Source organism: Marmota monax, unplaced genomic scaffold (genome assembly GCF_021218885.2).
Source record: "Marmota monax isolate L192 unplaced genomic scaffold, Marmota_monax_Labrador192_F-V1.1 WCK01_AAM20220418_F8-fsc00167, whole genome shotgun sequence".
Lineage (NCBI taxonomy): Eukaryota > Metazoa > Chordata > Mammalia > Rodentia > Sciuridae > Marmota > Marmota monax.
The window spans coordinates 2,025,558-2,046,108 of NW_026694116.1; the positions used below are offsets into that span (position 1 = coordinate 2,025,558).

The 20,551-nt window shown below is 56.8% G+C and overlaps 1 protein-coding gene across 1 annotated transcript; it reads right to left on the reverse strand.

Moving 5' to 3' along the window:
- Positions 1–2,114: 2,114 nt before the first annotated feature.
- LOC124107420 (allergen Fel d 4-like) lies at positions 2,115–4,989 on the reverse strand. The gene is made up of 6 exons (XM_046465371.1): positions 4,882–4,989; positions 4,033–4,169; positions 3,483–3,556; positions 2,647–2,754; positions 2,321–2,422; positions 2,115–2,140 (listed from the first exon to the last, which is right to left on the reverse strand). The coding sequence occupies exons 1-6, from the start codon at positions 4,987–4,989 to the stop codon at positions 2,115–2,117; spliced, it is 555 nt and encodes a 184-aa protein (XP_046321327.1).
- Positions 4,990–20,551: the final 15,562 nt, after the last annotated feature.

The following is a 20,551-nucleotide window of genomic DNA, read 5'->3' on the forward strand; positions in this document are numbered from 1 at the left end:
CCACCTTGTGCAACTGCAGAGATGCCAGCTGGTCTCCGAATGTGACGCCTGCCTCTGCACCCCACCTTCTGCCGGCCCTTCTCACCTCGTCTCCAAGCCCTGCCCTTCTGCGGGCCTGGCCTGGCCAGGAGCTGAGCTCAGAACTGACCCCACCCCCCGCACCCCAGCCTGGAGAGCTGCCCCAACAGGATCCAGTTCCACATTCTGGAATCTGGTGCAGAAGTGGCAGGTCCAGGGTCACCAGAGGCCCAGGCTCCCCTGCGGCAGAAAGTTGGCTCTGGGAGTGACCGACCCTGTGTGGGTCTCGAGGGTGGAGTTGGCTGACTTGTGCCAGGCACCTGCCCAGCACCTGTCCTGGGAGTTGGGGTAAAGTGAACTTCCCACCAGCTTTGGTGTGGCATGAAGCCGTCACCTGCTGGGGAGGGTCGGAAGCCCCAGCCAGAGCAGGCCTGGTCTGACCAGCAGGGCCCTCCTGGGGCTTTCTGTGAGGCAGAAACTGGGCCCTCTGGGGCGGGGACAGCCCCCTGAGGTCGGCCTTGGCTTGGGGCCGGGCTGGCAGATGGGGTGGCCTCCCACTCCTGGCCACAGACACGTTTGGCTCAGGCCTTGGGAGCTGGACGAGGACCCGGCAGGGCCTGCCTCCCACAGCCGGAGACAGCGCCCGAGTGGCAGACCCCCACCTGCCCTGTGGGCTGAGCGGGCTGTGCTCGAGGGCCCCTGGTGAGTGGCCCGCAGCTCTCTGCATCCTGACCATGCTTCCCAGGCCCAGGGAGCGTCCCCCTGTACCGGCCACTCTGGGAGGCCCTGGAGGGACTTGGTGGGGTGGAGCAATCTGCCCCCTCCCTCGCTCCTCTGGCCAGTGACACGCAGCCTAAGTTATGCCGGCTCCGGCTCAGGAGGACAGATGCAGACGGGGGTGGGGGACTCCTTTGGGTCTGAATGGGATCACCAGGGCCTGGGGGGCCTGGCACACCCTGTGGCCCCTCCAAACCCAGCTGCTGCCCTTGGTGTGGGATTCTGCCTCTGGGAACCCTGCCTGTGCCCCAGGGGTTGTTTCCAGGGATGGAGAAGCTCTGCTCTCCACCACACCTCCCTCTGCCCAGGGAGGTCCCTCCTCTGAGCAGAAAAGAGCCCGGGTGGCCTCTGGGCACAAGAAGCCCCAGAGCAGATGCAGGACTGGTTTATTGTACGGGGGAAGGGCGCAGGTCAGGAGGCATCCAGATTCGGGGCCACAGGAAACGCTGGCTCTGGGCTGCACACAAGGAGCCCTGGAAAGCCAGAAGCTTTGCTGCTGATCTCCGGCCCAGCAGGTCACCCCCGCCCCGCCCACGTGCTAGGCCTCTGCATGGCCCTGCAGCCTCGTTCCCCAGGCCCTGCATACCCCGTGGCTGAGCAAGAAGGCAAGCTCCTGCATCCCTGGAGCCTCACGGGCCTCTGTCTCGAGCCCCCTACACTAGGCCAGGCCTCCAGGTCACAGGCGCTGAGCCTCCTGTCCCTGGTCTTGAGTGGTGATTCCTCGGTATCCCCCCAATCCTCGAGCCTCTGAGACAGCCTCAACGTTGGCCTGGGAGCCTGCCTAACAAGCCAGAAGGCAGGGTGTGGGGAGGCATCCTGCCCTGGGTGCAGGGGAGGACCCAGGGGGGCCCTGGAGGGATGAGGGGCTGACTGCTCGGCAGAGCTCTAAGGGGCACCAGGATGCAGGGAGCACTGGGCCAAGCACAGGATGAGCCAGGGAGTGGCCGGGAGTGTGTGTGTGTGTGCACGCTCACTGTGGTGTGTGTGCACCATGGTGTGTGTGTACAGGGGTGGGCAGGAAGGGGGTGACTGCAGATGAGGAACAGGGAGGCTGAGGCCAGGGGCGAACCTCCCTTCTCCTGGGTGGCTGGAAGCTGTGGCCCATCCTGAGATCCCAAGCTGGGCTTCTGAAGAGGGGCCCAGCTCCTCTGGGCTGGCCTAGGTCTGATGTTCTGACTCAGTCTGGGTCCCAGAACACAGCCTCTTAGCAAGCATAGCCCAGTGGACTAGGGGCTGCACTGGGCAGGGTGGTCCCCAGAGAAAGCCACCTGCCAGAACTGGTGGCAGTAAAGACAGGGGACAGGCAGGTGTCTACTCACCTAGGACCCCAGGGAGGTGCATCTTGCTGCAGACCAAAGAGGGAACAGAGGTTACTGACCCCAGATGAGGCCACCCCAGCCCATGCGGACCCCCTCCTCCTGCCCACTGCCCTCTCTGGCCCCAGGGAGGACTTCCTACGGGGGGTTTTACCCTGGCCAGCGTGTTCCGGTCCCTGTGAGAAGTGGCACCTGCCGAGGTGGCTTACCGTGAGCAGACAGTTCCACAATGTTGTCTGGCTGGATACCTCTCCTGAGCGTGTGCTTCCTGTATGCCTCCTGCCCCACCTCGTTCACCAGGAAGGTCCTGCCTGCAGTCCCCGGAGTCAAACATCCAGTCACAGCGGACTGCAACCTCCTGGAACCCTCTGGAGGCCAGCAAGGAGGGCCCTGGGGCAGCCCCTGGGGAAGGCTCCAGCCCTGAGCCCCGCTGCCCACTGCGGCCTGCCGTCCAGCCAGGACCCCAGGTCTCCTCGCCTTGTCCTGAGACATGCGCTTCTTCCGCTGTCCCAGGTGGGATGGGGCTGGCACCTACCGTGGAGCTCCACCACGATCAGAGCACCCGCTTCACGGCGGTTCTCCAGGTCCATGATGAGGAAGCCATCGCCCACAGCCACGAAGGTGAGGAAGTTTTTACCTTCGTCTGCAACAGAAACCAGGATGGCGTAAGGCCTGCTGGGTCTAGGCACCCTGCCCGCCAGCACCCGCGCCTCCCCCAAGGGCTCAGCCTGCCCATCGCTCAGCATTGACTGGCTGGCCACAGCCTAGGACCCTGCCACCCAGACCACAGACTCCGTCAAGCTCTGTGTCTCTGTGTCTGTGTCATTGTCTCAGTCTCTCTCTGGGGCAGGAGGCAGGGAGGGCAGCGCAGGGGGAAGGGGGGCCAGGACTCCCCAGTCTTGACAGAGCTGTCTATGCCTCCTGCCAGGCTCCAGCTCTGCAGATGCTAGACGCAGCCTGTCCATCAGGCACCACTCAGCTCTGCACCCTCCTCTCCAGGGGCGCAGGCTGGTACCCCGCCTCACCAACGTTCCTTTGTGCTTTGGGACCTACGTTCACGGGGGAAATGTTAGCCGCACCCCAGGGCCTGGGCAAGGAAGCACCAGAGCCGTTCTCTCCATCGTCCTCCCTCCAGCTGGAGCCTCGGGGAGCGCCCAGGAGAAGGGCCGCAGTCCATGAGGAACCCTGGCATTCCAGGGAAGAGTACGGGGCTGCCGCTCTGGGATTTTGAAACTCAGAGGGGTGGCTACCAGGCTGTGGGGGCACCTCCCCCTTCACCCACTCCCCACTTCTTCCAGAATATTCCTGGCCAGTTGCCTTTGTACCCGCTCATGGCCAACCCCTGCCAAGCCATGGGGCACTGTGACTCACACTCAAAAGTGTAGCGGCCGGGCGTGTTGGTCTTCTTCCCAATGTAGAATTCCTGCACGCACTTTCCATCTTTCCTAAAAGAAAGCAACGTCCTCCCTCCATCCCCCTCTCTCCCTCTCTCCCCCTCTCTCTCCTTTCCTCCCTCCCTCCCTCCCTCCCTCCCTCCCTCCTGTGTGCGGGGATGGAGCCCAGGGCCCCTGCACACTAGGCAAGCTCTACCGCTGAGCCACTCCCAGTCCTTACACAGCAGGTTTCCTGAGACCTGTCTGCTGGACCCGGGTCCCCCCAAGGGCACCTGGAGCAGGAGCCAGTTGCTGGCCTGGGTTTTCCCAGATAGAGCTATGGACACCATATCCCCTCCAGGAGAGTGGCCCAGAGGACCCAGCAGTGTTTGGGGGTCCTCCTGGGCGGGGTGTCGGGGGGCGGGAGGTTGAGCTGTGAGCAGCTGGGAAGCCCTGGGGAGAGGGGTTGGGATGTGGCCGGGCGGAGCCAGGATGGGAGACGGGGTCATGCCAAGGACGCAGCCCCAGCCCCAGCCCCAGCCCCTCGCCTGTGGAAGTAGGTGATGTTCAGGTCTCCGTCCTCCAGGAGTTTGATGCCAGACATGGAACACAGGTAGGAGCCTCCTTCCTCAATAACAGACGGGTCGGTGGCGCCGAGCTTGACGGTGTGCCAGGGCCCCTCCACCTGCAGGCAGCAAGGCCCTGTCCTCACCCTGGTGGTCCTGGGGAGCCTTCTTCCCTGGCTCCTGGTTGCAGCAGTGGGCAGGGGCAGGGTTGCCCCGGAGGGGTGCAGGGTGCAGACCCACCTTATCTCAGACCTCATGCTGATAGGGCTTGAGGGCTGCGACTCTGCCCCCAACCCAGCCAGGCTGGCCAGTGTAGTGTTGGCCATGGCGATGCTGACGGGTAGGCCTGGTGCCTGCACCCCAGCCCCTGGCAGAGTGGGGAGTCCTCTCACACAGAGGCCGTGGGGCCGTGCAATGGGACACAAGGGGGGAGCTCTGGCCTAAGGGTCCCGTCCCTCTTGTTCAGGCCCCAGGCTTGCAGCCCTCCTGGGCGCTGGACCTGTGATGGGCTCCCAGGTGGCCACACATCCTGACGGAACCCAGAAGAGTGAGGGGTCACTGTTCCAGAGCTCCTGGCCTCTGGAAGGATACTAGTGTCCCTGTGGGTTCTCAATGCTGAGGCTGGCTCAGACCCACTGGTCTGCTGCCTCCCAGCTGTGGGGGAATGGAGCTTGGTGTCTTCCTGTGACACGGGCTGATCACTGGCTGTGCTGAGGAGTGTCAGGGTGTGCAAGGGGCTGTGGTCATTGGGGTGCACACTGGGGGTATTGGGGTACAAGGGGCCCAGGAGCAGCCTCAGGGATGGGGGTGCCCTCCACCCCTCCCTCCGGCCCCCAAGAGCATCTGTTCAGGGTGGAAGCCGGGTTGCACAGGCACCAGGCTTTGGTCCTGCTGGGCCCAGGCCAGGCCCAGCCAGAGGCTGAGCAGCAGCAGCGTCATGGCCCTGTGTGGCTGTTTGGTTCGGGATGCAGCTTGCTGGATGCGGTGTGGACAGCCCTGCTCTGTTGCATATATACTGCTCCAGGGCCAGGGCCAGGGCCAGGGCCAGGGCCAGAGGGAACAGCCCTCCTGCTGCCTTGCCCCATCTCCGTCCTTGCACCATCCACGGGAACCAGCGTGTTTGCACAGCAGGGAGTTTGGAGAGGGTCGCTGCCAGCCCTGGGGCCTTGAGCTGCTTCCTCTGAAAAGGTCTTGACGGGGGCTCTGGGCCAGGCCTCCAGTGCCACTTGGCTCCTGGACTGAGAGGCCTTTGTGGTGGCCTGGGCACATCCGGGGCTCCAGTGGCTCACAGGGCTGAGGGCCCTGCAGCCTCAGCACCACAGGCCGTTGGTAGGAGTGGGGGTTGCACCCCTCTTCTGGAGAGGCCCCGCTTCCCCTGGGGGCTGGGACCCACTAGTTGAGGACTGTAGAGCTTCCCGGGGGGCCTCGGGCCCTCAGTCCCAACCCCCACCCCGAGTGACTGCATTGCTTTATGGGTCTCTGTGTGGAGGTGGGCTCCGGGGCAACCTGGGCCTCTGGGGCACTCTGGGGCACAGCAGCTGGACATGGGACAGCTGAGGCTGGCCTTGCCCTGCTTTGGGCTGGCTAGTCTATGTGGCTGGCCCTGGTGCTGGCCTCATGCTGGTGCCCACTCCCAATGCCAGGACTCCAGGCTCCATGAGACCTGCGAGGGGCTGGGAGAGGCCAGGAGCTGACCCAGGTTGGGCTGAGCCAGGGAGAGGACACGCTTCAAGGGTAGGTCCTCTGAGCCCTGCCCTCTGTGGTCACGGGAGCCCATGAAAGCCCTGCGCAGCAGAGGCCACGTATCCGGCTTGGCCCAGCTCCTTACCAACGTAAGGAGGCCGAGCTGCTCAGCTGGCGAGACTAAAAGGATTACGCTGGCCGAGAACTCGGAGTCATCAAAGGTGCAGACCGCCGGCGGGAGAAGCACGTGGCTGCTCGTGGGCCAGCTGGAGGATGGTCTGCTGGTCATGGGATCATACTCCCAGATGATGGACAGGCCAGGGGAGGCTGGGGGCAGCGGGGACCGGGTGCAATGGCTTGCTGTGCCATGAGCCCCCTGGGGACTCCTTCTGGCTCTCTGCTGGCCCTTGGGCTTCCTGTCCCTGTGGGGTGGGGAGGCCAGCTGCAGCCGCTGCTGGATCTCGCCACGAGTGTGCACACGTGTGAGAGTGAGCGTGAGTGTGCCCGAGCGTGCACATAGTTCCGTTTGTGTGAGTGTGTACTGTCACGTCTGCAGCCAGGTTGTGCCGGGCAGAGGGTAGGTTGCCAGGAGAGGAACAGGATGCGGGGCCCCAACACAGGGCCTAGGGTTGCCGTGGCGTGCTTCCGGGGACAGTCCAGGGCCACAGGCCGACAGCCCCTCTGTCCCTCTGTGCTTGCCAAGCAGCAGCTCCTCTCCCTCCCGGTGTTCTGCCCAGTGGCGGCCAGCTGGACAAGTGACACGTGTCCTCTCCACGGTGCCTTCAGTCCCGCCCCAGCGCCGCTGAGAGGCGTTCTGTGTGTCAGGCTGCCTACGCAGCTCACGGTGTGACCAGCACCCCAAGGAGCAGGGTCCTGGGTCGGTCCAGATCAGAAGGACCTGGGCTTTCTGGCCTGGCTCTGCTCCCATGGTTCTTCAGCTTGGCAAGGGTTTCAGGATACAAAGGGGCCCCCAGGGACACCGTCTTCACCGTCCCCCGTCAAGGACTTGTATCCCGCGTGCACTCATCCGCCTCTGCACAGGAGGGAGCTAAAGATGCTTGGAAGGCTGTGGAAATGGCCACAGGCACCTGGAAGTCCAGGGATGTCCTCAACAGCATCCCCCAAGGTGTGAGCAAGGCTGGCAGAGCTGCCCCTGGACACCCGGGGACAGCATCAGCCTGAGGCCTGCAGAGGAAGCATGAGCTGGTAGAGTCCTCACTGTTGCACATCTGGTTTTAGTTGCTAGCTCTCTGCGGAGGAGAGCAGGTGGCCACATGTGCTGCAGGTGGGCTGTGAAAGTGCCCGTGGTCCTGCAGGTGGACTCGGGCCCCCTGCCAGCCACAGCTCTCCTGGCCACCACGACAGATGACAGCAGCTGATGAAACGCCCACCAGTATTTCTGTAAAATTCCAACCAAATTTTCCCAGGGCACTTTGATGTAATAAGAGGCCTTGGGCTCCACCAAGTGGCCATCCTGGGGCATGGGTGCTGTGTCCATCCTCCCGAGCGCCAGCACAGACCTGCTAGGAGTGGGCTTCTGCATTGGGTTCAGTCCTCTGGATCCAGAGCACTGAGGCCCACGAAAGCTGCCGGCTGGCCTTCTCCTTGCGGGGCTGTGAGCGCCGGGGGCCCCTCTCCCCTGAGGTGCGGGGTGGCTTTTCAGAATCCACACTGGTCCCTCTGAGGAGCATCATCAAGAGAGCTAGAAAAACCCGTCTCCTTACACAGGGTGATGACACTGTGAACTTCCAGCTATTTCAATAGCTTCTGGTGGCCTCTCGGTGGTTTTGATGTGCATTCCTCAGGGTTCTGAGCTTCCTTCAACTGCTTGTCATTTGCATCTCACCTGGTGAAGCTCCTGTTCAAATATCTTGCCCATGTGAGAAACAAAAGAAAACACTTTATTTTGAGATGATTTAAAGACTCAGAGAAGAACTGCAAACACAGAACAGAACTCTCCGTACCCTTTATCCTACTGGCCCCAGGATTAACATCCCACCCCAGGGGAGGACCGCAGAAGCCACATTAACGAAGTTACACAGGATTCTCTGTGAACAGGCGCTGTCTGCCCTGCACAGCTTGATACAGAGTCTCCGTCGCATTCAGTCGTGTCCTCCAGTCTGTGACAGGGTGGATCTGCGTCTTTTAGGATCCTTCCGCTGTTTGAAAAATCCAAGTTTTGTCTTAAAGAAGTCGTAGACTCGCATGCACTTGTAAGAAGTGGTACAGAGGCATCCTGCCGACCTCCCCAGCTGGCCTGCGGTGACCTCCCCCACACACCGTGCAGCTTCAGCACCGAGTTACGGGTTACGGATGGACACTGGGGATGGACGCTGGAAGAACACGTCTACTCAAGCGCCCCCTGCTGCCCCCCAGCGGCCACGCCGCTCCCTCCTGGCTCTGTTCCTGTCTGTACTGTGCCACTCAACAATGTTCTGTAGATGGAATCACACAGTGCGGAACCTTTGGGAAGGGTCCTGCGCCCACTGCTATTCCCTAGAGAGCCAGTGGATTTGTGCCCGTAGGAAGTGTCTTCTCCTCATTGCTGAGTAGCCCCCCATGGTGTGCATGCATCAGCTCCAAGAGCAGAGCTGCTGTCCACCCCTGTGCACGGTGTTCTGGTGAACACAGATTCTGCTGTCTCTGGAAGAAGCGTCAGGAGGGCCCTGCTGGGGGCGTGGCCGAGCATGCTGAGCTTCCCCAGTGGCTGTGCTGCCTCCCACCGGCCCCGCCCGGCGTGAATGACGCGTCTCCGGCACCAGGCGAGCCACTCTTCCTGGCCCTTGTCATCCTGACGGATGTCCATGACATTTAATTTCCCTAATGGCTGATAATGCTGAGCACTTTTTCCTGTGCTAATCTGCTGTCTGAATAGTCTTTGGGGAAATGTCTCTTCAAATCTGTTGTCCATTTCCTAACTGGCTCTTCATTTTTTCTATTGTTGAATTCAAGTACTTTATATATCCTAGACACACCCTTGGCCAGGTGTGTCACCTGCAAGTACCTCACCTCTGTCTGATCCCCGCCCTTGGCCAGGTGGTCACCTGCAAGCATGTCACCCCCATCTGTGTCTTTTCGTCCTCTTCACAGAGTCTTTTGCTGAGCAATTTTTAAAAATTTTGTTCAAATCTGATTTTTCAACTTTTTAACTTTGTGAATTGTGTGTTTGGTGCCAAATAAAAGCTCTTTACCAACTGTAGATTCTGGTGGTGTTTTCCTGTCTTCTTATTAAAATCATAAGCCTCATGTTTTGCATGAGGCCCAGTCTTCACAAGACCTTTACAAGGTGGGAGACTTAGATTCAAGTCCTTTTCTTTCCTTTCCTCCCCCCTCCGCTCCCCCTCCCTCTGTCCCTTCTTTTGCCTGGGGTTGTGAAATCACACAATTTCTTGAGAAGGCCATCTGTCCTGAATTGAATTGCTTTTGTGCCTTTGTCAAAAATTGGCTGGCAGATTTGTGTGCACTTGGTTCTGGGCTCTCTAAGCCACTCCCTGGATCTGTGTGCCCATGTCTCTGCTAATATCACCCAGTCTGGATAACCAGATTAATAACTCTTCAAATTTGATAAGTTGACTCCTCCCATTTTGTTCTTTTTCAAATTATTTTAGTAAATAATTTTTTGCTTTTCCACATGAATCTTAGAATAATTTTATCGATGTCTCCGAAAATCTTGCTAGGAATTTGACAATGATTTCATTGAACCTGTATGTCAATTTTTGGGAGAATGGGCATCTTTACTAGATCTTTCTTTATTGTGTCAGGATTGTGTACCCTTCAGCAGCTAAAGCCCGTGCAATCTAATTTACATTTAATTTACACTCATTTTTTTCTGAGTGTAAGTGGTATTGTGTTTTAGATTTCAGTGTCCACATGCCCATTGCTAGTGGTAGAAAAGCAATTGAGTTTTGTATCTTTGTCTTATATCCTGCCAACTTGGTGCATTCATTTATTAGTTCTGGTAGTTTAAAAAAATGTCTTCTTTTTCTGCACATTCAATCATCTCATCTGCAAATAGACATAGTTTTATTCTTCCTTTCAGACCCACAGGCTTTTTATTTTATTTTCTTGTTATTGCCCTGGCAGGAACTTTCTGCCCTATGATGAATGAAAGGATGTTTTTGAGGTCCCTGCCCTTAGCAGCAGCTGTGGACCAACTGTCTGTGTCTCCCTAAAATTAACATGTTGAAGTCGTAATGTGATGTGGAGCATTTGGAGGTGGGCCTCTGGGAGACATTAGGGTTTAGATTCTGCATGGGGGGACTTCATAATGGGACTAATACCCTTAAAAGAAGAGGAAATGATAAGAGATCTCCCCACCATGAGGAATACAACAAAAGGAAGACATCTCAAGCCAGGGAGCAGGTCCCAGCCTTCCAGGCTTTGAAACTTTGAGAAATAAATGTCAAGACACCCAGTCTACGGCATTTGTTAGAGCAGGTTGAGCTAAGGCAGGAAAGATATTCCGTTGTTCACCCTGAAGTATGAAGTTTTTGTAGCTGTGCCATATTAAGTCGAAGAAGCTCCCGTCTATTTCTATTTTTCTGGATATTTTTTAAGGGATGGGTCCTGACTTTCGTGAAATGCTTTCATGGACTCATAGGACTCTCCTTTGTTGTTTGATGACATGATGAATCACTGGTTGACTGGTTCACATCTTGAACCTGCTGCCTCAGAAGGTGACGTGAGCGCCCGTCAGGCAGGGACGTCCAGAGAATAGCTTGAGGCCCTCCAGGTGCTATGTCCTCCTTCTGGCCTGGTGGCCAGCAGCCCTGTGGATAGCGTCTGACCACCCAGACCCCTGACACACAAGGAACAGTGTCCCTGCCAACCCACAAAGGACATTTTGCATCAACAAGAAGTGGACATTTGATGTTCTAAGTTGGAGACTTTAGGCACTTCATGAACACGGCATAATCCATCTTTGGTTGAATGACACTCTTTGATGTGCATGTTTGTCTCGGGAATGAGAAAATATTTAACTATATATTTTCAACACCCTTGGTCTCCTGGGCTAGATCTTGATGTCATTGGATTCAATCTGAGGACGAGTTCCACTTTTGTGTCTCTGTTCCAGATGGGACGGGCCTCCCCATGATCTCCTGGCACCGTCCTCATCCCCAGGCCATCAGGGAAGGCAGGTGTGTCCGCCCAGGGACTGCCTGGTGGGGGCCGCCCATTCTCACCCAGGGGCCTCAGCCATGTGCAGCGGCTTGCTTTCTTCTGAGACCATGGTCCTTTTTTTCTTGTGCTTTCCCAGCCCTTCAGAGTGATCAAGGCCAGCGGACGGGCTTCAGGCTGCCTGCACGTCCTTTCCCATACCTGACGGCCAAAACGGAAACTTAAAGACTAGTTTCTCCAAATGTCTGCCTCCACGAAAGCCACCCAGCGAGTGTCCTGTCCCCAAATATGTGAGGCCTAATACACAGAAGCCATGACCCGCAGCCCGGCTCTGCCCACGTGCATCGGAGGAAAGGCAAAGGCAAGTCTCACTGCTTTACTGATTGGCTCAGAGGAGGGGCCCCAGGGTGACTCTGAAAGGGCCGGGGCCCAGGAAGAGGGGCTCGGCCAGCCACGGCCTGGGACATCAGGCCTCCTACTCTCTGACAGGGGTGATGCTGTCTCTCCACACGGAGGCCAAGATCCTGGGCTTGAGGCGATGATGGGGTCCCCATGATGCTGAGAACCTGCAGACTCTGGCCAGCGCCTCCTGGCCAGGGCGAGGGGCCCTCCCAGTGCCAGAGGGCCTCCCAGCCCCAGGTTTGAGGTCTGTCCCTCCCAGGCCAGCCCTGCCCAGCCCTCCACCCTCACCCAGGTCCATGCCCAGAGGAACGGCCTGATTCAGCAAGAGCCCGGGACCATGAGGTGAGGTCTTGGAAAAGGGCAGTACAGAGGACAGTGGGGCTTCACCAGGACCCAGGATCCTGCCCATCTTGCAGGGCCACCTGCCTGAGGACAGAGGGGCGTCTGGGGACCCAGGTGGGCGTGCCAGGCCCTGGGGGCAGGACCCACAGGAGCTCCCCAGACGCAGCACTGCTCTGCAGAGGAAGGGCAACAGGGGACAAGAGACGTGGTGGGGACTCAGCAGCCCGGGGGAGGGTCTGGGGCTCAGGGGAGGGAGGCGGCACCCCTGGGGGAGTCCTGCACCTACCCACCCCACCTGGGAGGCCGGCAGGACTGGGGAGGGCCCGCAGGACAGAGGGTGCTGCCCTGCTCCTGGGGGACCAGCAGTGGACACGGGTGCCCTGGCTTCCTGCTGAGGGGCAGAGGGCTGCACCCAGAGCTGGGGTGGCCTGGGTCTACCTCCCCCTGGGACAGTCCAGGAAGACCCCATGGGCTGGGACAGCGTCTGGAGCACTCTGTGGAACTCCTCCACGACCTTGGCCTTCATGGTCCTGTCTGTGGGGCGGGGTCAGGGCTGGGCCTGGGGCCTGCGGGGAGAGGGCTCCGGGCTGCAGGGCTGCTGGGCAGTGCTCTGGAGAAGGAGGCTGGGCGCCCTAGGGTGGCAGGTCAGTGAGGTGCAGGCTCACAGGTGGTCTGTGCCTGCTGCCCACCCTCAGCCCCCTGCCTGGACAGTGAATGGGTGGTCCACATGGGGACCTGGGAACGCCCTGTGGCCCAGCCACGGTGATGAGGAGCAGGCCACCTTGTGTTGCTCTCTGCAGCCTGAGGGCCCTTGCACACATACCAGCTTCTCATGGGGTGAGAGGGCCAGCACAAGGAAGGTCACTGGCCTGTGGTGGCCTGCGACTGTGTCCTCAGCCGGCCCCATGCACACCTGCCTCACCCCCAGGAGCGTGTCTTCTCCTTGCCTGGGTCCCACAGATCCCTGTCACCACCGTCACCTCTCCCACTGGCTTCTGCTGCGACACCCAGCCCCCCCCCCCAGGTGACAGTGGCTGCCCCTCAGCCCTGCTCCATCCTCCACAGGACTCCTGGTCTCCTGGGGAAGGGACTCCTGGGCCCAGGACAGAGTGGGCACGGACCCACACGCACACCCACCCACCGTGGGGAGGACCCCCAGCCATGACCCCTTGGGTGCCATTTCCCGCAGGGACCAGGGACTTGGGACACACCCAGGTACTGGCAGGTCAGGCTCTTCTTGGGGCGATGGTGTTTTCTAGGCAGAGGGATAGGGAGCTTCCGGTCAGTGTACAGCAGGAAGGCCTTGTCCTGTCCATATCTAGAGAGGAAGATAGGGCCCAGGGATCCCAGATCCCTCCCTCCTGCAGGAGGCTGGGTGCTGGCCGGACCTCACAGAGCAGTGGGACTCCCCCCATGGCCAGCGACCGCCCGGGTCTGAGGGCTCCTGGCCCCGGTTCCTCGCCTGGCCGTGCGTTTCCGCCCTCATATTCTGGGCTGTGCGGCAGTCACGCCCGCCCAGCACCCTCGTGGGGGGCACAGTGGAACTAGGCTCTAGGGGTGGAGAGACCAGCTGCGGGAGGTGGGGCTCTGGCCTGGGCCCGTGGTGCTGAGCCACACCCTCCATGGAAGGTGACGCTGGGGCCCTACGTGGTGCAACCATGTCTCCAGGTGTCTCCGAGGTGGCAGTGTGTGCCAGGAGGGGTTGCATGAGGTGGGCTGGGGCAGGGCAGGCACAGAAAGTCCCTGGGTGGGGAGGAAAGGACCTGATAGAGGGGAAGCACCCCCCTCCCAGCTGGAGGGAGGGAGGGACCGGAGAAGGAGGACCAGGGTTCCTGGATGGGCTGGTGAGTCCCCGAGTCACAAAGAGATCTGGTGGGTTAGGGGAGCCCGGCTGGAGTGGGCAGGCCTCTCACAGGGAAGGCCAGGGATGGGGACAGTGGTGGGAGGGCAGAGCGGCTGGTAGCTGAGCCACGGACGCCTGCAGAGCTCAGCTGAGGGCGCTACCCAGAGGTCAGGGAGCAGCTGGGCCCTGGCTGTGGGAGTTAGATCCACCCACAAGGAGCCCAGTGGAGGCAGGTCACAATGACAAGGTTAGCATTGCCTTGTGCCTTAGCCCTGCGGGGCTGGACACAGGCTCCAGTCCCCATCCCGTGGGTGCTCAGATGGGCCTGAGCCGCCAGGGCCACATGCACAGCTGATGTTGCACTCAGCAAGGTTCTTGGTTCTCTCTGCCATGAGTCCCTTCTCAACGCACCTGTCACTCTCCCTAGAAGGAGGCCAGCTCTGTGAGCTTCACGTGCAGACACCACGTGGAGGAAACCAAAGCCACAGGAGGGGCCCGGACACAGGTATCCCAGGGAGTGGACTCCAGGACAGCTGTTGGGCACCTGGCCCTGAGCTGATCAGGCCCTTGGGTTGCCTTTCCCTGATGGGAGCTCGGGCCCCTCACAGATCCTGGATGAACTCTGCCCAATGTCACCACTGTGTCCCCATCCCCCAACGAGCAGCTGGTGCTGTGGATGCCCTTGGCACATACCTGTGCCATTGTCACCCACTGGCACGACAACATTGTCATAGCAAGCCAAGTGCAATGTGCCCAAATTCTCCCCAACAGGCCACCAGCAGAGTCCTCCCAGAGCTAATGCTTACCACCTGGAGGGCAGCATGGCCTCCCTCTGAGATCACGTGGAGTCACCAGGCCAGCCAGCAGCACCAGCCTGGCTTCACACCAACAGGATGGCCAGCAGGAAGGACCTGCACACCATGTCTGAGCAGCATGGTGCCCAACAGCCAGGGTGGGCACAGTGGAGTGCCCGTGGGCAGCTGCAGGAGGAGCAGCCGTGCCCGTCCACACAGGAGGAGTGTTCAGCGGGAAAGGAGGGGCTTTCCCACGCCTGCTGCCCTGTGATGAATCTGGAGAACCCCTGGGGTCCCCGCACCATCCACCCCAGGGACCACTAAGGCCAGCATCAGGCCGGGAAGAGGAGTGCGCTGGGTGGATGTTGGAGATGCCTGCCCTGGTGTGGACGCGCTTCACGCTGCTTTGCTGTGTGTGGAAACAGTGGGGACCGTCAGCACTATGTGGATTTGTTATGCCAGATTCATGGGACCCCAGTAGACCTCCAGGAGCCGAATCCGATGCGATCACACAAGAGTCTTTATTGCAAGCTCGAGCCTGGACTCACAACCATACCTGATGCAGCGGTCCCAGGGAGTGAGTCCCGGTCCTTTGTTCAGTGAGATTTTATAGGTTTTGGGGGATACTCTATGTGTCACAACATCACACAGCAAATCATTCCATACAGCAGGAAAGTCAAACAACTCTTAGCATTGATTAGCTCATTCAATGGCGAGAACAAGTTGGGTAGGGGTGATTGGCTAATACAGGAGGGGGATTCGTTTGAACTGATTGGTTTAGGCCATGAGGGGTGTTCAGCTGAATGACCTGGTTTCCCAACATGTTATCAACCACCATAAACTACTGGGGGGTCATCTGGCATCCCAGGTATTTCCCTGTCTCATGCTGATTTGAGGTTGCTAGGGGGTTGCCATGGGTCCTCACCTAGCCTGACTGAGTCAGGGACACCTGGCTCCTATCTCTCCTATTATTTACAGACAAACAACTCAGCAGGGTGGGTATGTGCCTGGAGTGCTCTGGGGGTTTTCCCAGGACAAGGGCCATGCCCCCTTCCTTGGACAGGCTTTGCTATGAGGTAGAGGCTGGTTTTTCAAAAATGGAGTCACATTAGTTTCTCAGATTCTGCTGCAGTGAAACTGAAGCCCAATCCCCCAGGAGATGCTCTCCAGCAGGCTCTGACCCACACATGCAGGGTGCCTGTGGCATGGGCAGGGCAGGGAGGGGCCCCAAGGCAGACATGGCCGACAAGAGAGAAGAAGGGTGTACCCCACGGGAAGTGAAGCACACCTCCCCCCCGACACTCAGTGCCACAGGCTGTTTGGATGTTGGCTGTGAAACTGGCACAAGAAGCCTGGCTCCTTCTGACCCTCAGAGAGTGAGCGGCCACATGGTCAGCCTCCCTGCAGATGGTTGCAGGGAAATAGGTCTTTGTTCCAGGTCTTTCATGGACAGGGTGGACACAGTGGCCACAGCCTGGGGCAAGGTGCCTCAGTCCGCAGGCTCCTGATGCCCTCTGTGACAGCCTTGGCTGGCCTGGGAGCTGCTGTGGGGCTCAGGGTCTTTGTCCTGGACACCTCAGCCAGGTGGCAGGGCCTTGGGGGAGTGGGGACAACGGCTCTGGAGGCCGAAGGAGGAGCCAGGGGTGACTGGCCATGGAGCAGGCACAAGCTGCAGCCCGAGCGGAGAGGGACTGGGGTTTGGAGGTCAGTAACAGGTGCTCTGAGAGCGCTGAGCAGACGTGAGGTGAGGCTACTGTTACCATTGTTTACCGGTGACGAGTCCTTGCTTCCCCAATGCTGAAGTTTAACACCAGAGAAGCACGAGGCAAGTTTAGAGTGGAAAGTAGAAGCTTATTAAGGAGAGCAGAAAAGACTTCTCCCCGAGGAAGAAGGGGACCCAAGAGGTGGAATCTGTGGAAGGGCAAGATCTTCCCTTTTTTATAGCTAAGGTCTTCATTCAGCTTTCCCACATTTCTCTCTCGTTCCTGTCCTTTGTCCTGTTACCTTGCAGTCATAGAATGTAGGTGGGGAGACTGAAAAGGTGAGGGGCAGATGGGCCTGAGGAGTAATCTGGGCAGGAAGGGCCTGGGGCGGCTTTGGATTAGCACCTCGGGTAAACTGAGAGCTGTTTCATTAACATTTCTTTAGAATGGGCTCTGGGCCTCGGGAACATTAACATTTCAATTTCCCCAATGCTCCTCTGCTTTCCTGGGCTCCATTCTCAACATGGCCTTCATTTTCCATTTTACTCGATATTGGACCTGATTTACCTAACTACACTAACTACCTATCTTTAGATCTGGCTTCATTCCCCCCTCTCTAATTTTGGGAACTCCTTACTGCTGTAAGGAAAGGGGGAGGAGACCGTTCTGGCTTCTTCGAGCTGAAAGGGGGCGGTGTTGAGTAAGCAGTTTTAGAGTCCCCCTTTTTAAAAATCAGGTCTATCCCTGAGTGGTCCATGATAGAAGTTCAATTGAGAAGTAACAGGCTGGAGGGCCATTTGAGTGATGGGTGGTCTATAAGAGAAGCAAGAAGTCATTAGAACTGGAACTAGATTAATGCAGCAATAAATGCCACAGCACAGGAATATGCCAATGAGTATGATGACAAAGACAGAGATTAACAATGTTTTCCACCAGGAAGTATCAGAGAACCAGGAGCTAAGATATTGTTCCCATGACAAGGTTGGTGAGGACACGGCTTCTATCTGAGCAGGTAAATCTTTAAGGATATTTGTCACATTGCCAGAATTGTCAGGGATGTAAACACAACATTCAGTTTTAATAATGGCACAAGTACCACCTTGAGCTGCAGTGAGGACATCTAAAGCCACCTGGTTTTGTAAGATGGCCTTCCTCATAAGTGTTATTTCAGTGTTAAGGACAGAGATATTTTCCTCAATATCATGGAGGGCAGTTTGAGTATAATTGTTTAAAGTCTCTACATGCCACATTACATCTTCCAAACCAATTTGTGGGATAATCAGTGAAGCTAGATGATCATACCAACGAAACACGGATCGTCCCCATCTGTATTTGAGATTGGGGAGGTTTGCTGGCTGTGTTATATTTGGGGTCCATCTCTAGTACATCTTCCTATCTAGCCTGGGGGCAAAGATTGTGCCTCTACGGTGTCATGTAAGGTCACCACAGCATATCCAGCTTTGTGTTCTCCTTGTTCCATAAAGGAACTCCCATCTGTGAACATGGTGAGCTCTGGGTTGGACAGGGGAAGCTTCTGAAGGTCCTTCGGGCTGAGTGATTTATAGCTAGGACTTGTCAGCAGTCATGTTCAGGATTTCCCTCTAATTTCTCTGAGAGGAAGGTAGCTGGGTTTAAATTAGAGCAAGTCCTTATTTGAGTTACAGGTCTTTCTAAAAGTAGGGTTTGATATTTTAGAAGGCGATTGTCTGAGAGCCATAGTTCTCCTTTTGTATTTAAAATTCCTGAGAGATCATGGGAGGTGTAGACTATAAGGTCTCTTCCCAGGATGATTTTAATTGTCTCAGGGACTAGCAAGGCCACCGGCTGCTAGTACCCTCAAACAATGAGGCCATCCTTGACACTAGGTCAAGCTCCTTATTGACATAAGTTACTGGCTGTTGAGCTGGTCCCTTCTTTTGTGTGACCACTCCTAGGGCTATTCCTCCTCTCTCAGTGACAAATAGGTTGAATTTTTCTTCAGGGGGTAAGCTGAGGGCAGGGGCTTGGAGTAGGGCCCCTTTCAATGCCTTAAAGGCCTTAATCTGTTCTGGTTCCCGTATCAGGGAAGTCGTTCTTTGGTGTAGTGTCTCTTTGAGGAGGCCATAGAGAGGCTTAGCTATCTCCCCACATCCAGGGATATCCAGGGATCCAAAGCCTACAGTATCCAGTTATCCCTAGGAAGCCTCTAAGTTGTCTTATGGTTTAAGGTAGAGGATATTGTCCTATAGGGGTTATTCTTTCTGGTCCAAGCTTGCGAGTTCCTTGAGACAGCTGTAATCCTAAATATTGAACTTATTTTTGGCATAATTGAGCTTTTTTCTTTGAGACTTTATAACCCTTATCAGCTAAGATGTTTAAAATCTCTTTTTTTTAATTGGTTGTTCAAAACATTACAAAGCTCTTGACATATCATATTTCATACATTAGATTCAAGTTGGTTATGAACTCCCAATTTTACCCCAAATACAGATTGCAGAATCACATCGGTTACACATCCACATTTTTACATAATGCCCTATTAGTAACTGTTGTATTCTGCTACCTTTCCTATCCTCTACTATAATGACTTCCTGACATTCCTTTTGAGTAGAGGCACACAAAAGTAGTTGACTACATATTGTAGGACAGTCAGAGATGTTTTATCTCTGAACTCTGTTAAATCCTTAGCTAGGGTTTGGCCAAACAAATGAGGGCTGTCTCTAAACCCTTGGGGTAATCCCAAGTTAGTTGGGATCTGCTATCTGGTTCCTCAAAGGCAATCAGATATTGTGATTGGGAGTCTAAGGCTATACAGAAAAAGTCATCTTTAAATCTAACACAGTGAACCAAGCAGTGTCTGCTGGAATCTCAGATAACAGGGTGTATGGATTAGGAACCATAGGGTGGAGAGGAACAGCTGCTTCGTTAATTACTCTCAGGTCCTGAACTAGTCTCCATTCCCCTTTGGGTTTTTGAATTCCTAAAATGGGGGTGTTACATGGGCTGTTGCAGGGCACTAGAAGTTTCTGTCTTTTAAGGTTCTGAATGCTCTTCAATAAGCCCTTTTTTGCCTCTGGGCGTAGGGGACATGGTCTCTGATGTGGAAAGACAGAAGGGTCTTTTAAGACTATTTTGATTGGAATTGCACTTTTTGCCCATCCAATTTTGCCTTCAGTAGCCCACACTTCAGGGTTTATACATAATGGTCCTCTCCGTCCTAAACTCATTGTAATGGACGTCCTCAGACTCTGGCTGTGTCGGGTGGTGGGAAAGTGGGGGAGGATGCACCTCCGCTCCTGACCTCCTGACCCCCTGACCTCCTGACCTCCTGCACTTGCAGGCTTTAGTTTTTTTGGTTCTCTGCCCGCCTGGCCTTCCCTGTTTCACTTCATTTCACTGATTTCAGACCCCCCTCTGAATCCCCTCCCTGCTCCCTTTTGCTTTTTGATCCTCTTATTCTAGTTTCTTGAGGTGGGGCCCCAGTGACCCACCTCCGGCCACACCCCCCTGCCCGCACCCAGCCCCGGCTGTCCACCCACACTAGGATGAGCTGCCGAGGTCACGCTGTCACGCCCCTCGGTTCACCTCTGAACATTCCTGCCCTGACAGCAGCTTCTGGGGACCCCTCACATTCGACCTGTGACAGGACACAGCAAACCTTTCCTCTTGCAGGAGACCTTCCCTTCTTCCTAGAGGCTTCAGTGCCAGGGCCTGCCTCCCGGCCTTGGCTGCACCCTGCCCCAGCTGTTCTCCACCCTTGCTCCTGCTCCCCCCTCCCTCCTCCTCCCCCTCCCTCCCCTCCCTCCTAATCCCCCTCCCAACCCCTCCCTCCCCCTTCTCCCACTCCCTCCCCCTCCCCCTGCTCCTCCTTCCTCCCCCTCCCCTCCCCCCTCCTGTTCCTCCTCCTTCTCTTCTTCCTGATCCTCCTTCTCCCTCCTGCTCCTCTGCCTCCCTCTTCTTCACCCCACCTCCTCCTCTTCCTCCTCCTCCTTCTTTTTCAGGAGCTGCCGTTGAACCCACAGGTGCGCTGCCACTGAGCCACAACCCCAACCCTCTCTACTACTTTTTAGAATTGTTTGGTGCTGGAGGTTCTACCCAGGGCTTCCTGCGCGTGAGGTAAGCACTTCACCTTGAGCTACACCCTGGCTCCCCCTCCCCTTTTTTCTTTGGGACAGGCTCTCACTGAGTTGCTCAGGTTGGCCTCAAACTTGTGATCCATCTGCCTCGGCCTCCTAAGAGTCTGGAATTACAGGTGTGGCCCCACACCTGGCTTCCTCCTTCACCCATGAGTTATTTAGAAGTGTGCTCTTTAATTCATTACAATGTACCCATAGATTTTCTTGACATTGATTTCTAATTTAACTCCACTGCAGTCAGAGAACACGCTCTGGTGTGGTTTCTTGTATGGCCTGGGGTCTGGGCTGTCTTGGTGACGTCCCCTCAGTGTTAAAGACGGCTTGTGTCCAGATGCTGTCAGGTGGAGTTGTGCATGTCAGTCAGATCCTGTTGGTTAATGCATGGTTCCGATCTCTGTCCTTGCTGATTTTAGGTCTGGCGTTCTATCTCATCCATCAAATGCTGAGAGCGGATGTGACAGTCCAGCTTGGGTTTGTCTATTTCTTTTTGGCCTCTGCGGG

Coding starts and splice junctions, on each gene's coding strand:
- LOC124107420 (XM_046465371.1), bottom strand. CDS start 4,989: ATGACGCTGCTGCTGCTCAGCCTCTGGCTGGGCCTGGCCTGGGCCCAG. Junction 3,557..4,032: donor AACATCACCTACTTCCACAG/GCGAGGGGCTGG, acceptor GCTTTCTTTTAG/GAAAGATGGAAAGTGCGTGC. Junction 2,141..2,320: donor TGTGGAACTGTCTGCTCACG/GTAAGCCACCTC, acceptor TTTGGTCTGCAG/CAAGATGCACCTCCCTGGGG.